Source organism: Aquarana catesbeiana, linkage group LG06, assembly GCF_042186555.1.
Source record: "Aquarana catesbeiana isolate 2022-GZ linkage group LG06, ASM4218655v1, whole genome shotgun sequence".
Taxonomy (NCBI): Eukaryota; Metazoa; Chordata; class Amphibia; order Anura; family Ranidae; genus Aquarana; species Aquarana catesbeiana.
In genome coordinates, this window is record NC_133329.1 from 19,407,044 (window position 1) to 19,425,029 (window position 17,986).

The following is a 17,986-nucleotide window of genomic DNA, read 5'->3' on the forward strand; positions in this document are numbered from 1 at the left end:
CCCTCTGTCAGCTTCCTACTACCCCCTTCCATCTTCATCCCACCTGTGCCCCTCTACTACTACCCGCCATTACATCTTCATCCCATCTGTACCCCTCTGCCAGCTTCCTACCATCCCCTTTCATCTTCATCCCACCTGTACCCCTTTTCCAGCTTTCTATAACCCCCCAGTCATCTTCATCCTACCTGTACCCCACTGCCAGCTTCCTACCACCCCCTGTAATCCTCATACCACCTGTATCCCTCTGCCAGCTTCCTACCACCCCCTGTCATCCCTATCCCACCTGTACCCCTCTACCAGATTTCTACCACCCCCTGTTATCTTCATCCCACCTTTACCCCTTTGCCAGCTTTCTACCACCCCACCCTGTCATCATCATCTCACCTGTACCCCTCTGTAAGCCTCCTACCACCCCACCCCATCATCATCATCCCACCTGTACTACTCTGCCAGCTTCCTACCACCCCACCCCCTGGGTAATGAGCAGTAACCCATATAAACCAATTAGTGAGCAGTAATAAGGCGCAGTTACCTCTAACAACTAATCAGTGAGCTGTAATGATGTGCAGTGAGCTCTAGCAACCAATCATTGAGTGGTAATATTGTGCAGTAACTTCTAGCAACCAATAAGTGGGTGCTTATGATGTGCAGTAATCTAGCAACCAATTAGTGAGCCTTGTGCAATCAGTGAGTGTGAACAAGATATTTATGTTTACATTATTAAAGTGTTTTTAAGATAAGTCTATGTGTGTGTGTGTTTGTTTTTTGGGATGTTGGGGTGGAGAGTGAAATTGCTAGGGGTGGGGGGGCCAGGAAAATGTTTGCCAGGGTCCAATCAATATTAAAGACGGCCCTGGGTGTCCCTGGGCTGGCGGGGAGAGCGGGCCAGCACACACTGGGGTAAAGCCATGGAGGTTCCAGCCAGCTGTAACCCCCCCACCATCCTAGCCTTCTCCCAAGTTGTAGTTCTCCAAACCACACACTAGTCAGCCGGTGCCTGCGCTCTGCAGAGACTACAACTCCCAGAATGCACTGTTGGGCGAATAAAGAGTGGGAGCGCTGCTAGGACGTATGTCATTGGAGGAGTCAGGTGTGTGTGGACTGTGGAGAGGAGAATATAGGATGAGACCAGAGCCGTCACGCCGGAGCTCAGAGAGGAATGGCTGACAGAGCCCTGCACGGTGCACCTGAGAGGAGGTCAGTGACAGCGCTGCCAGGCCAGTCTGAGGGGGAAGGGTCACTGATGTAAGGGGGGAGTGAATACAGTAAGGTAGGGGGGGCACTGATATAAAGGTTCCCCCTTATATCAGTATGTAACCCCCACCCACCCTTACATAAGCGTTCCCCTTTACACCAAAGTCTGCAGCATTACCTTTACATCAAATTTTCCCTTGCACTGTAAGGGGTTCTCCTGCAGACTCTGATGTAAGGGGGAACTCTGTGCTGGCTGGGTTATATTAACCTGACCTTGATGTTAAATGGAGAAATATCGTTTTTGACACTTTTGCGATAACTTAAACACACTGCTAGTATACCCTATGTTTAATGATATTTGATTGAAGAGTAATTTGTTAGAGAAAATTCTAGAAACTGTGAATATATAGTTCATATGATTTAAGGCTCTTAATTTATGCAATTTCTGCAGTTACTGTAATTTCTATTGCTTTAATTTTTTTCCCATTATGGGCGTGAGTGGGGCCTCATGTCTAAGATTTGCCTAAGATCTCACTAAGCCTAGAGCCACCTCTGAGTGACAGTGTATGTTTTTAGCACTGATCACTGTATTAGTGTCACTGGTCCCCATAAAGTGTCAGTTAGTGTAAAATTGTCCGCTGCAATATTGCAGTCTCTCTATAAGTTGCTGATCGCCCTCATAACTAGTATAAAAAAAAGGTAAATAAATAAAAATTCCAGTATTTATACTATAGTTTGTAGACGTTATAACTTTTGCACAAACCAATCAATATACATTTATTGGGATTTTTTTTTTACCAAAATAATGTAGAAGAATACATATTCGTCTAAATTTATGAAGACACTTTATTTTTTATTTTTATTTATTAGATATGCATTATAGCAGAAAGTAAATATATATATATATATATATATATATATATATATATATATTTTTTTTTTTTTTTCAAAATTGTCGTGTTTTTTTTGTCATTTTTAGCGCAAAAAATAAAAACCGCAGAGGTGATCAAATACCACCAAAAGAAATCTCTATTTGTGGGAAAAAAGAGCATCAATTTAATTTGTGTACAGCATCACACGACCGCGCAATTGTCAGTTAAAGAAGCGCAGTGCCGTATCGCAAAAAATGGCCTGGTCATGAAGGGCATAAAACCTTCCAGAGATCAAGTGGTTATTCTCTGCGAGGATCACCAGATTATAGTCCCTTCGCTGGGTATATGGAAGGGTTTACAACCACTTTAATGATTTAATGCAAGCCCAATCAATACTGCTCTCTGGAAATTTTTATTTAAAAAAAATAAATAAAATGTTGCATTCAGCTGCCTTTGACACAGTGGACCCCCCCCTCCTCCTCAAAAAACTCCTTTTGTCTTAGTGACTGTACTCTTCGCTGGTTCTCATCCTACCTATCCCACCGCTCCTTCAGTGTCACTTACAACTCTACTTCCTCCTCTCCTCTTCCTTTCTCCGTTGGGGTCCCCCAAGGTTCTGTTCTTGGACTTCTCCTTTTCTCAATCTACACCACCTCCTTGGGTCAGTTGATTGCCTCCCATGGCTTTAAATATCATCTCTACACTGATGACACCCAAATTTATCTCTCCACCCCCCAGCTCTCTCCATCTGTCTCCTCACGCATTACCAACTTACTAGCAGACATATCAGCCTGGATGTCACATCAGTTCCTCAAACTGAACCTATCCAAAACCGAGTTCATGATATTTCCTCACTCAGGTGCCACTTCCCCTGATTTCTCTGTCAATATCAACGGCTCAACTATCAACCCATCTCCCCACGCCAAGGTCCTAGGTGTAATCCTGGACTCTGAACTAACCTTTCGACCCCACATTCTATCACTATCCAAAGCTTGCCGCCTCAACCTCCGCAACATCTCCAAGATACGCCCCTTCCTAACCAATGTCACAACAAAGCTTCTAATCCACTCCCTGGTCATCTCCCGCCTCGACTACTGCAACTCCCTCCTCATTGGTTTATCTCTAAATAGGCTCCTCCTCACTTCAGTCCATTATGAACGCTGCGGCCAGGCTCATCCACCACACAAACCGCTCAGCGTTTGCTACACCCCACTGCCAATCCCTCCATTGGCTGCCACCGAATTAAATTCAAGATACTAACTATAACTTACAAAGCCATCCACAGCCTGGCCCCCAGCTACATCTCTAACCTAGTCACAAAATACCAACCTAATTGTTCTCTTCGCTCCTCCCAAGACCTCCTGCTCTCCAACTCCCTTGTCACCTCATCCCATGCTCACCTTCAGGACTTCTCCAGAGCCTCCCCCATCCTCTGGAATGCTCTACCACAATCTGTCCGATTTTCTCCTACTTTATCCACTTTCAGATGATCCCTGAAAACTCATCTCTTCAGAGAAGCCTATCTGGCCCCCACCTAACAACTGTACATTTATCTTCTCAATCAGCACATCACCCACAGTTATTACCTCTTGTATCTCTTGACCTTCCCTCTTAGATTGTAAGCTCTAAAGAGCAGGGCCCTCTGATTCCTACTGTATCAAATTGTATTGTATTTGTACTGTCTACCCTCAAGTTGTAAAGCGCTACGTAAACTGTTGGCACTATATAAATCCTGTATAATAATAATAATAATAATAATAATAATTAGTTATTCTGACTTTAACTGTTGTAACAGTGACTTATCCCTTTTGTTGAGACCTATGCCTGACCTGTATAAGCAGATTACCACGGACAGTCTTTATCTGATAGATCATCAAATACCTTTTCATATCCACAAAGATCTTTATTAAATATGCAGATTACAGCAGGCAACAAGATGTGGCAGATGATTGAAAGGATAGTATTTGCAGGTCAAAACATGGTAATATGTTCTCAGATGAGAGCAGATTGCATGAGGCCTAAAGACAAGTGGCCATATCTTATACCAGTGGTCATCAACCCTGTCCTCAGGGCCCACTAACAGGCCAGGTTTTATGTATTACCTGGGGGGAGATGCAGACTAGAATACTGCAATCACTGAGCAGCAAATGATATCACCTGTGATGGATTTCAGTTATCTTGCAAACCTGGCCTGTTAGTGGGCCCTGAGGACAGGGTTGATGACCACTGTCTTATACCATTCAGATATTGTGAAGGAAAAGGAAATACATCACACAAGTGGATGGGAACACAGAAGAGAAGACGGAACAAGATGGTGCAATAACTAAAATAATCACAAGATGGCAGTATATTAACTATACTGAGGCCAAATAAACAATGGCTTAGGAAATTAACTTCATAAATTCGCAGTTCACAGTAATTGAACATAAACCATGACTATGTGTAGAATAATTATATTAATTTGGCTTTATAATCAAGATCTGTAAGTATGCAGTCTGGGTCCCTTTTAAGCTTTGACTTTGAAAAAGCTCTCTCAGCTCAGCATAAGACAAATCTTGAAATAGCTAGGTTGTGTGCGTGCCATTTTTTGTACCAGTTGTCCTGCATGTGCAAAGTTAATGACTAGAGGTCAGTAGGTCAGTGGTTTCACAGATAAGAATATACTCAGTATATCTGTCATAGACTTTATTGTAAAGATCTTTTTAAAGGTAAAAACATATATTATCCATAATATAGTTAGTTATTTGATATAGTTATTTAATTAGTTAGTTAGATTGAGTTTGTGTGAAGTAATATATATTTATATATGTATCCAATTATAGTTTAATATGCATTTGTAAGGTTTGGTACAGAATTGCATTTCTGCAGCTTAAAGGATATCCATTACAAGAATTCGGCCATTTGGAAAGGTCATTCACCTTTAGTTTTTTATAAGAATCTGTTGTGTGTTACTGACAATCAAAGAGGTTTAAGAGATGTGTCAGCTGTTGGCAAAGAGAATATTTAGAATAATCACGAATATGATCATTTCATATTTAGTTCTAGCCGTATATGGCTATGGCTTTAGTCTGCTGACTGGTAGATTTGAAATAGTATAAAAACAGAGTGACACTTCACTTCAGGATGCACGACACACACACCACACACTTCACTACACTTCACTACACGACACAACACAACACATGTCCTTTACTCACACACAGAAGGACTTCGCTACTTTTTCACACACATAAAGAAGAAGGACACACGCATCCTTACATTGAAGACGACATATTGTTTACATTAGGCCTAAATACAGCCTACCTCACAAACAGCTGCTAGAGTGGACATCTCTCTGACATAGAAAAGCACAAACGGAGCTGAGACATCTCTTGAACATTCTTGATACAAGTTTTTGTTTATTTTGTTTTACTACATCAAGCTGTAAGAAGAATTTAACTTTGTATATTTTCAAGTTGTTGCCAAGTGTGACCAAATAAACTCACACTTTGTTTTAAGACAGCCTGGCTACTGAACTTTTGAACAAAACGCCTAAGACACTGTTGACATAACACGTGTCTGAGAGGAGAAGGTTTTTTACACCCTCTCCACATTTTTACATTGGCGATTGCCAGCCAGTCCAGTTTTTTTTCCCTGCTCCTCGACAAAGGGGGGAGACTCACACATTTTCCTGATTGATCAAGTCTCGGGAAAAAACGATCAAAGAACCTAGAAAGCGGCGTTTGTGTTCCATCAGACGAGGATGAAAGGTCAAGGAACTGAGCCAGCTAAAGACGAGAAATTCTTCTAAATATGATATGGCATCTGATAATCAAATATGGAGGAACAACAAGCTCCAAGAAGAAACTAAGTAAAGAACCTAGAAGGAGGCGTTTGCGTCAGATGTGGACAACAGTTCAATAAAAGTCAAGGGTGAGTTTTTCTATGTCTGTTTTCTCACCTCTAGCCAAAGTTTGTAACTGAAAAAAAACAAAAAAAAGGAAGACCCAGCCTACGAAGTTGATTGACAAGGCCATTTGGACGGTATGCTTCAAGCTATTGTTGGAAATCCAATACTTTGTTTATGAAAACGTAACGTTACGTACGTGAAGATTTCTGCCAAGGTTAGTTCCTAAGAAGGTGAGAACGTCTCACATAAGAAAATATTGGGTAGTTGCCCAAGAAGAAAAAAATGTTGAATCAGGAACTGAGACTTCACGTTATTTGAAAAAGCTACCATTGAGGTACAACAGGCAGATGTATGTACTATTTGGTAAGCTAAGATGAAAGTCGGATTTTGATGTTTGAAAATGGAAAGTCCAAGAAACAGCCAAAGAAAAATCAACAGGCAAGAACACTAAAGCACACTAAAGCACACTACAGCACACAATACATGGAACAAGGCAAAAAGCTACAAGAAAATGATTCTTCCAAGAAGAAGCAACGAACGAAAGAAAACGCTACAAACAAAAGAAAAAGCAACTAACGAAAGAAAAAGCAACAAACTAAAGAAAAGGCAACGAACAACAAATTTAAAGGACATTATTCATCTCTTGTTTTTTTTTAAGTGTGCACAAGGACTATCATACTAAACAAGGGGTGAGTGTGTTTGTTTATATAAAAAGGGTAACATGGGATGGTTAACATCTCAAGGCTCAGAAGTATTTTCCTGTACCATCAGGAATACATGCAGTAGTAAGGTAATTAATTAATGTCAGAGTGTAAAGAAGTTATTAAATAAGGAAACTAAGTTTAATGCTGCATGTAAATGTTTATGAATATTTTAGGCCCTGAACAACAGAAAATGTGTGTTATTACACGTGGTCATTTTAAAACACCTATATAGGGGGCAGAAAAAAGTTTTCAGAGAAAAAGTATTGATTAAGATTGTGCAAAGAACTGTATGAAATTGAGATTATGGAAAATAACATGGTGTTTAGTGTCTTACAAAAATCCTATAGATTTGGTTGTAGGAAATAATAAGTTAAGGATTGAACAATTTTTACAAAAATTCCAAACTTAGATTTGGTTATTAAATTAAAAGTAGTAGATTGTTCTAATTTATTTAAAACTACCCAGAGAAAATATAAAAACATGAAAGTTTTGTTCAATCTAAAAAATTGTAAAAATAGCAATTGTTAAAAGTCTTTGTAAATTAGTATTTCTGGTAAAAGTAAGGACTTTGATTGATGGAGGAGTTTTCTCGGGGAAAAGGCCTATCGCAGTTTTTGGGCAGGACCCAATCTGTGAGTTTCACGAGATTGTCCTCTAAACAATTTTTTGTCATTACTATAATCAGGAAAGTCATATAACGTAGTGTACATGATTTTTGGCAGATGTACAAACAAAATATGTTTAAAAAGTGGTAAAAAGGTTAAACATTTTAAAAAACGATAAACTAGATTGTTACCGAATTGTACAGTGTATTGTATACAAAGCATGATAGCTAAGACTGACTGTAACAGATCTTTCTCTGAAGAGTTTGTGACATACGAGGAGTGTATTACCAACAGAGAAATGCAGATCAAGTTACACAGACTAGTCATCATGTCATGACAGTTTTCACTTCTGTGGATCAAAGTCTTCCAAATATCTGGAAGAGGGTTCATGGATGAGAAAAAATGTATTTTTAAAAGGTATTATTACTTACTAAAGTAACTGTTTTTTAAAAAAAATACGATTTTTTGGGCCTTAATAACTTTTCTCGAGAGTTCATTGAGATTTTTCTAGACAAATTATCTGTCTGAGTAAATTTTAATGAATTATATAGGCTTAATGGAGGGCAAATATTTTTAATAACAAGAGAGAACTTGTATACATTAATTTGAAGATCTAATGAAAGCCCTTATTAATTTAGTATTTTTTGATTAATATAGAGATCTCTCTCAGCCATTTTACATTCAAGTGTATGTGGGTGATGAGACAATTTCATTGGTATTTATAAAAAATGTGTTAGTGCATTGTCCAATGCTACAGGTCTGAGACATTGTGGGTTTTACACCATTTGTTTTGAAAAGCATCTTATGTTACACTAAAGGTGTTATTACATGGAAAACAGAAGGTGTAAACACAAACAGCTTTGTCTAGCGGCAATTGGATGTTAAAACGATCAGTTGTAGTGGTATTTAAACATACATGGGGATTAAATAGATGCAGTGTGAGGGATAGAACCACAGTTGTGTAAATTAAGGAAAAAGTCACTTATTCAATTTTTAGTGGACATTTATTGGGAAAGAATTTCCTGTGTTTATATAGATAGCGCTAAATATATTGGCACAATGGAATGACAATATTAAACTTTCTGTAAGTGTCTGCATTAAAAGCTGATCCTAAGACTGCCATGTGTTTAGCAGTCAGAGTGACAGGCATGTGTGGTTCATTCAATCATACTGTATGAGAGGAATGTTTTTAGTTCTGAAAAGAAATTTCAACATGATCAAATTTCTTTCAGAAATAGAATATTTGGGAAAGCCCAACCTAAATTGTCAGTGTAAAGGAAAAAAATACAATAATCTGGTAAGATTATTCTTTTACAAGATTTAATATTAGTCACAGGATAAAGAGGGGGACTGACATTTTGTCTTAGAGTCAGTACAGACTGATGAAAATAATATTTATTGTAAAAAAATAATTGATTCCAACAATAATGGATAGAGTTATTTTTAAATGAAAATATTTCTTTTTGCATATCCAGGTACCTGACTGACTGACTGACTGATTGATTAATTTTTTTGTTTAAGCTAATGAAAGAAATTCTAAACTACTCATTTTAGAACACTTTGTCATCAAACTTCTGAATAATGTTTTATTTGAACAATCCAATAGGAAAGAGTAACCTGATACTACAAAGTATTGAGGGATTTGGCTAATCCATATAGATTGATTATATTAGTTTTTTTCCACCTACTAAAGGAGGATATTAGGATGTTGTTTTTTTAGCTAATGTTTCTTTTTGATAAATTAATTGAGATAATTCTAGAAAAAATAATATTTTTAACAAAAGCTAAGTTGTTGTGAACTTATGTCATATTCCATTGGGGTTGGATTTCAAACCATGGAATCAGATTATGATTTAAAATTTTGCAGGACATGTATGCAATTTTAGGTATTTAGTAAAGTTTTTGTTTCTTATCATCTTAAGTACTCAGGTATTGTAGAACATATGAATAGTATTATAAAGTCTAAATAGGGTAAGATGATTCAAGAATAAGGTAAAGATTGGGTGACTTATTTACCTCTTATAGTCTTAGTTTAAAAACTTTATTATTTTTTAAACATAAGGTTTGTTAACTTTTTGAGTTAATGACAGGATGTCTTTTGAGATTAGCATACTCCGTTATTTTTATATAATCTGCTGTATAGAAAGAAGTGTGGTTGCAAACATTGCAAACAGGTACAGGTATTTCAGAAGTTTGTTCACAAATTATGGCTAGGCCTTTGCTAAATTTAAATAGAAATGATGTCTTGAATGAGATTTCTACTTCTAATGAGTATGTTTAGTAATTTATTCCAGTAGCTAAAGTTATGGTTAAGAATTAAAGATCTGAAGGTACCAGGGATGCCAACAGAGATGTCAATTGGGATGTCAATTGGAAAGATTATTTTGTTATTTTTAAGGTACATTGGAATTATACTTTTTGTTTCTAAAGAATTGGTAATAAAATAAATAAAAATAATTGGTAAAAATAAGAACTAAATGGGTAGGATGTAATCAGCAGGAATGTTTCAGTTTGAGGAAATACCTCAGTGACAACTGCTGCCGGAAATTTATTATTGCATCCTATAGTTATTATATTTATTATCATGATATTATGTATTTTATTTCAAATCTGTATTATGGTTAGAATGAAACGATTTTATAAATTGATTAAGGAAGAAATGAAAGAAGGTGAAAAAATTATGACAGGTATTTTTAGTCGGAAAATTACTTCTGGCTTATCTGATCCTGTGATTGGCTGTGGTACATCTGGAGCAACTGATTCAAAATGTGTATGAAAGGGCCATAAATGGAGTGTGCATGATTTAGTTAATATAATAAATTATATTCAGGGGGAATTGTAGAATAATTATATTAATTTGGCTTTATAATCAAGATCTGTAAGTATGCAGTCTGGGTCCCTTTTAAGCTTTGACTTTGAAAAAGCTCTCTCAGCTCAGCATAAGACAAATCTTGAAATAGCTAGGTTGTGTGCGTGCCATTTTTTGTACCAGTTGTCCTGCATGTGCAAAGTTAATGACTAGAGGTCAGTAGGTCAGTGGTTTCACAGATAAGAATATACTCAGTATATCTGTCATAGACTTTATTGTAAAGATCTTTTTAAAGGTAAAAACATATATTATCCATAATATAGTTAGTTATTTGATATAGTTATTTAATGAGTTAGTTAGATTGAGTTTGTGTGAAGTAATATATATTTATATATGTATCCAATTATAGTTTAATATGCATTTGTAAGGTTTGGTACAGAATTGCATTTCTGCAGCTTAAAGGATATCCATTACAAGAATTCGGCCATTTGGAAAGGTCATTCACCTTTAGTTTTTTATAAGAATCTGTTGTGTGTTACTGACAATCAAAGAGGTTTAAGAGACGTGTCAGCTGTTGGCAAAGAGAATATTTAGAATAATCACGAATATGATCATTTCATATTTAGTTCTAGCCGTATATGGCTATGGCTTTAGTCTGCTGACTGGTAGATTTGAAATAGTATAAAAACAGAGTGACACTTCACTTCAGGATGCACGACACACGCACCACACACTTCACTACACTTCACTACACGACACAACACAACACATGTCCTTTACTCACACACAGAAGGACTTCGCTACTTTTTCACACACATAAAGAAGAAGGACACACGCATCCTTACATTGAAGACGACATATTGTTTACATTAGGCCTAAATACAGCCTACCTCACAAACAGCTGCTAGAGTGGACATCTCTCTGACATAGAAAAGCACAAACGGAGCTGAGACATCTCTTGAACATTCTTGATACAAGTTTTTGTTTATTTTGTTTTACTACATCAAGCTGTAAGAAGAATTTAACTTTGTATATTTTCAAGTTGTTGCCAAGTGTGACCAAATAAACTCACACTTTGTTTTAAGACAGCCTGGCTACTGAACTTTTGAACAAAACGCCTAAGACACTGTTGACATAACACGTGTCTGAGAGGAGAAGGTTTTTTACACCCTCTCCACATTTTTACACTATGCATTGTATTATTTTTTCTTACAACAAGTATAACAGCATATTAGCATAGCTCCCAACTGTCCCTGATTTCGAGGGATTGTCCCTGATTTGAAACAAAGTCCCTCTGTCCCTCATTCCTGCTCATTTGTCCCTCATTTTGGTCTGATCTATTTAGATGTATATAAAACACACTTTTTATCTTTCAAAAAGTGTTTCCCAGTGCTAAACCTTTTATCCATTTTCTAAATTTCTGCATTTGTAAATTTTAGAAGTCAATATAAAGGAATAAGGCTAGGTTCACATTGACCTTAAGAGGAAGTGTTTGAGAGGCGTTTGACAGGAGTTAAAAATGCCCCACGAACCCCTATGCACAAGATTTATTAGACAGCACATTGTGCTGATCACACTAAGCGTTAACTTCAAAATCGAAGCCTCGTGACGAGTCAGGAGGCGTTTGAAGCCTTTCAACGCCTCCCATTCAAGTCTATGGTAACGCCCCGCAAACGCTCTGGCAGGCGTTTTCGGCGCAGTTTTGGTGCGGTTGCCGCATGTTAAAACTTATTTATTTCTGTCACTTTCCATTGTGGAGCAGTTTTAACGCTCAAACGCTATGAAACCGCACATAGGGCATTTAGGGAGTGTTTTTAACGCTTGTAAAACGCCCTATTCTAAAGCTCATTGACGCCTGTCTGACGCCCATACTAACGCCATAAAACACTATAGGAGCATTTGTTGAGCTTCAGAAATTTAGTCAAGTGTGAACAATCTCTAATAGTGGTAAACAAAAGCCCTTGTCTCATTTTTGTTACTCACCTTCTCGACACTCCAGTGCTCCTTGGGTCCTCCTATGTCCTCTCTTACTGACTCAGCATCATCATTCAACCCACTTCCCTGGGTGCCCAGATCATGGACCTGCTCCCTGGGGTTGTATTATCATGTCATCCTGAATTCATAGAGAAACCTTGCAGAAAGTGTGGTGATGACACCGATATATGAATGTCCTTCTGAACAACATTCATGATCTGCCACCATCTTCACAGGGAGAAGAAGAACCCGGGACATCACAGGCCAGAATAGTTCTGAACTGTTAAAGAAAACCTGCGCATAGAGAACCATGTTGGCTGCCATTTCCAACCCCCCTTACCAAAAAGATAAATAATGATTTATCCCATGTAATACTTGTGACAGACCTAGCCGGGACAGAGGCTTTTGGAGGGGACTGAACGCTAGCCTCTTGCCTACCGATTATAGGCCCTGGCATTTGGGGGAATGGTGCTCTTTGTGAGCTGTATGCCTGGGGACCCTTGAGGTGGTATTACTTTGGATTCAGGTCCATGTCCTCCCCAAGACACACAGACTCTGGGAACCCTGTATATGCCATATTAGAAATAGTGACTGATTAATACTGTTGGGACACATACTGTTAGATGCTAATGTCATCAACTCCAGCCACCTGTCTGTTGTCTGCTAAAATGTAAATAAGTCTAGTCTGGCTTGCCACAGTTTATAAGAGTCTTTCACTCATTGTTGTTTGTGCTAATTAACCCTGCAATTGTATGAGTTCTGTGTTGATATTTATGATAATGTGTATTGTATAGTCGGTGAGCTAGGAGACAATAAGTCTATGATGAGGGGTCATATCTCTGAGTCACCTAGTCTGGGTAAATGATTTAGTAAACTAACTCATGTTTATTAGGTTTCTGGTTACAGGTGTATTGTTAGAGTAATATGAGCAGGAGGGAGGAACCTCCTCTTTTACTGTATATAAGACTTGTATTTTGGTTATAAGAAAATAATCCATGTTCAGCAACTAAACAAGTATCGTCTTGTTTTGTGCTTGTGGGCAGTTGGAATATCTGATATCTGTATTCAGACTGAGAGGAAGTGGTATATGACGAAAGCACTCAAGCGGAGTGTGGGACGTTTTGTTACAATACTGATCCAGGGGATTCAGTGATTTCTGAGGCACTGACCTAGAACACATATGTGGATCAGGAGATTTGGCTTGGACTGGCCTGACATCAGCTGAGAGAAGTGTGATTGCTGGCAGTAAGTTGCACAGCGGACTGAAAAGGGAAATTCTAATACTCTTTTTATGATTTTTTGTTTTACAGTAAAGTGCATCCAGAAAGTATTCACAGTGCTTCACTTTTTCCACATTTTGTTTTGTTACAGCCTTATTAAAAAATGGATTAAATTCATTATTTTCCTCACAATTCTATAAAAAATACCCCATAATGACGATGTGAAAGAAATTTGTTTAAAATTTTTGCAAATTTATTAAAAATAAAAAATGAAAAAATCCCATGTACATCAGTATCACAGCCTGTGCCATGACACTCAGAATTGAGCTCAGGTGCCTCCTGTTTCCAGTGATCATCCTTGAGATGTTTCTACAACATGATTGGAGTCCACCTGTGGTAAATTCAGTTGATTGGACATGATTTGGAAAGGCTCACACCTGTCTATATAAGGTCCCACAATTAACAGTGCATGTCAGAGCACAAACCAAGCCATGAAGTCCAAGGGATTACCTGTAGACCTCCGACACAGGATTGTATGGAGGCACAGATCTGGGGAAGGGTACAGAAAAATGTCTGCAGCATTGAAGGTCCCAATGAGCACAGTGGCCTCCATCAGCTGTAAATGGAAAAGCTTGGAACCACCAGGAGAGCGAGCTGCCCGGCCAAACTGAGTGATCAGGGGAGAAGGGCCTTATTCAGGAAAATCCCAAATGTTGGGGTTGTCCCCAGAAAAGTAATAGAGGAGAAATCTTCCAATGGGGACACTAGTTCTGGTGACCTGGGTGTCCCCATGGAATGCTCCTAATTTTCTGTGACTTCCTGTTTGGTTATGGGACAGCAAGTGAAGGGAAATCTGCTGTCTGAAAAAGGTTCCACTGCAGATTACTTTTCAGAGGGCATTAAACTTAACGTCTGTCTGTAAGAGCCTTTAGGAGATCTTATTCCTGCACAGAACTCCACTTAGTGGCTGCAAGTGGTGAACATGAAACATCAGAATCAGGGTGGATTTGATTTAAATCATAATTTTTAAAGAGCAACTGTCATCTCTTTCCTGCAGCCGCTCCTCTTCTGATCCACTGTTGGCTCCTCCTCTGACCCGCTGTTGGCTCCTCCTCTGACCCACTGTTGGCTCCTCCTCTGACCCGCTGTTGGCTCCTCCTCTGACCCGCTGTTGGCTCTTCCTCTGATCCGCTGTTGGCTCCTCCTCTGACCCACTGTTGGCTCCTCCTCTGACCCGCTGTTGGCTCTTCCTCTAATCCGCTGTTGGCTCACCGACAGACCCATTCACTTTAATGGGACGGCTGGAGATGCGGCAGTGAAACAACAAGGTGAGGGACATGGCAGCAGCAGGCGAGTGGACGCCCGCTAACAGGCGCTGTCATAATGGATCTGAAATGGCAGGTGCTCTTTAAATGTAAGGACTTATTCTTGCTGGTAGTTAAAATCTTTAATATTTGCACACAAAATGAAGGTTTCCTATTTAGAATAATAAGCTGTCAGGTTAATAAAACAGCGATATCAGAACCGATTCAATCATACAGTTTGTAGTGTACATAGATCTGCAAAACAATGGGATAAAGAAATATTCCTGAACTTTGTTTCATCTCATGGTTACTGTGAAATTGTGGGAATGCATCAATGCAGTGCATGTTATCTCAGCTTGCAGAGTTTGGATTCATTGAATGAGTTTACCAAAAATGTTAATATTACAGAATATACAGCCTCATGCTACATAACTAAGCTTCATTTCATGCTAAAGAAACTAAATTATTAACCCCTTGCCGACCGGATCACGCCGATATACGTCGGCAGAAGGGCACGTACAGGCATATTAACATACCTGTACGTTGCCCTTTTAAGACGCGGCATTGTGGGCGTGCGCCTGCCGAGAGCTCCGTAAGTGTGATCGCGGGTCCCGCGGACTCGATGTCTCACGGAGAGGGAGAACGGGGAAATACTGATGTAAACAAGCATTTCCCCATTCTTCCTAGTGACAGGACACTGATCACAGCTCCCTATGATCGGGAGCGGTGATCAGTGTCATATCACACATAGCCCCTCCACAGTTAGAACACATCCCTAGGACACACTTAACCCCTGCAGTGCCCCTACTGGTTAACCCGTTCACTGCCAGTCACATTTACACAGTAATCAATGCATTTTTAATTGCAATGATCACTGTATAAATGTGAATGGTCCCAAAATAGCGCCAAAAGTGTCCGATCTGTCCGCCATAATGTCGCAGTCATGATAAAGATCACAGATCACTGCCATTACTAGTAAAAAAAAAAAATATTATTAAAAATGCCATAAATCTATCACCTTTTTTGTAGACACTATAACTTTTGCGCAAACCAATCAATAAACGCTTATTGCGATTTTTTTTTACCAAAAATATGTAGAAGAATACGTATCGGCCTAAACTGAGGAAAAAAAATGTTTTTTTATATATTTTTTGGGGATATATATTATAGCAAAAAGTAGAAAAAAGTATTGCGTTTTTTTTCAAAATTGTCACTCTTTTTTTTTTTATAGCGCAAAAAAAAAAAAACGCAGAGGTGCTCAAATACCACCAAAAGAAAGCTCTATTTGTGGGGAAAAAAGGACATCAATTTTGTTTGGGAGCCACGTCGCACGACCGCGCAATTGTCAGTTAAAGCGACTCAGTGTCGAATCGCAAAAGACGCTCCGGTCTTTAGCCAGCCAAATGGTCCGGGGCTGAAGTGGTTAATGTTCAGTATCTTAAAAATAAAACTATCTTTAGATAGATATTTACTCCAAAAGCATTTTATTAAAATAAATTTTGATAAAAATCAAAAAAAAAATCTGATTTAAATCAAAAAAATCCGACTGTTTTTATTTTTTTACATTTTTTTTTTTAAATCATTAATTTTTATCCACCCTGATCTGAATACAATTTTTCAGGTTCATTGGCATACATTGTTTCAATAATTGCCAATCAGAGTGTTCTAAAAATACTGCTGTGGAAGAAAATGAAATGTGTTTTTGTTTTACTACATTAGAGCAATGGAATGAGTAGGAGTCTGACAGTGGTGACCAAGGTTTCTCGATCCTTTCCTGGCCCCACTTTCAGAGGTCCTATTGCACAATTCTGTAGAGTTAAGGTTAGAGAATGATTCAGATACTTCAAAATACAATTATCTTAATCAAACATGCAACAATAATAAGTGGTATGCAAATAATTTCTACGGCATATTCCATAAAAAAGTCTGCTATTTCTTGTAGTACTGCAGGGTCTTTCAATGTCGTCTTCTCCCTGGACAAATAGTCAATTTGCTTCTCATAGGTTCTGGCATAAGTGGTAAAGCCACCCGAATTGTACATATTCCGCTCCTGGATAAAAGAAAAATGTTTGTCACATCATATAACACGTCAGACATCCAACATAGTACATTTTACAGAAGAATGTATTTATACAGCTGAACACCAGCAAGGTAAATACATAGTTAAAATAATTATACGTGAATGGTTTTACCTGCAAAATATTTAAGTATTCTATTCAGCCAGTCTTGTGATCCTAATGCCCCGTACACACGGTCGGACATTGATCGGACATTCCGACAACAAAATCCATGGATTTTTTCCAACGGATGTTGGCTCAAATTTGCCTTGCATACACACGGTCACACAAAGTTGTCGGAAAATCCAATCGTTCTGAATGCAGTGACGTAAAACATGTACGCCGGGACTATAAATGGGGCAGTAGCCAATAGCTTTCATCTCTTTATTTATTCTGAGCATGCGTGGCACTTTTTGTGTCAGATTTGTGTACACACGATCGGAATTTAACCGATCTGATTTTGTTGTCGGAAAATTTTATAGCCTGCTCTCAAACTTTGTGTGTCAGAAATTCCGATGGAAAAAGTCTGATGGAGCCAACACACGGTCGGAATTTCCGACAACAAGCTCCGACCGCACATTTTCTGTCGGAAAATCCGACTGTGTGTACAGGGCATAACACCCCTCTCATACAGTACAGTCTGACCCTGGACCTTCTTGCTGTCTAAACTGCAATTAGGCAATATAACCTGGTATGGAACCCGCCCCAACCTGTGATTGGACAGGAAAGAATAATGAGATCATCATTCTGACCTCTTCTCCTGTAAGGACACTTCCAGTGTATTAGATTGACTTCATTGTGCCCCCCCCTTGTGCCTTCCTCCACCTTCCAGTCATGTGCCAGTTGCATCCCTCACTGCCCGCTGTCATCTTCTTTCTGGCTACTTCCGGGTGCCGTGTTTTTGGCAACTTTAAACTGCATCCCCCCCCAAACCATAACAGGCCTTATGCCCTTAACATGGCAAGGATGTCCCCATGTTGATGGAGCAGGGTTCTCTTCCCCACGTTCCTTGCCCAGTGAATGTGGGGGTTCTGTGGAGGGAACTTTTAAAATTATGGAAGTAAAAGGGCCTCCAGATATTGCCCCCCCCCACACACACACACCACAAATGAGAAAGGGATACTCTGGTTATCCATCCAATCCAAAAATAAAAAATAAAAAAATATATATATGTATATCATTTTTCCAAAGATGTGATTTTCATATGACTTTACTTACACCCAAAGTCTCAGTGATGTAAAAGATATATATGCCAAATTTCAAGAAGATTGGATAATATTTAGGGGTTGCACACATTGATCACATTTATCAAAGCAAAGTCTGTGGGCTTCACTTGATAAGAAGTCATATACAACAAT

At 38.7% G+C, this 17,986-nt stretch overlaps 1 protein-coding gene across 3 annotated transcripts in view; it reads right to left on the reverse strand.

Annotated features, from left to right (window-relative positions):
* Positions 1-11,031: 11,031 nt before the first annotated feature.
* The window catches only part of LOC141148209 (uncharacterized), a 116,601-nt gene continuing 109,646 nt past the window's right edge, over positions 11,032-17,986 (reverse strand). For all 3 annotated transcript variants that reach the window (XM_073635443.1, XM_073635445.1, XM_073635444.1), the window contains exon 12: positions 11,032-16,621. In XM_073635443.1, the coding sequence (XP_073491544.1) occupies positions 16,415-16,621 (207 nt within the window). In that variant the 3' untranslated portion in view covers positions 11,032-16,414. The remainder of the gene's footprint in view (positions 16,622-17,986) is intronic.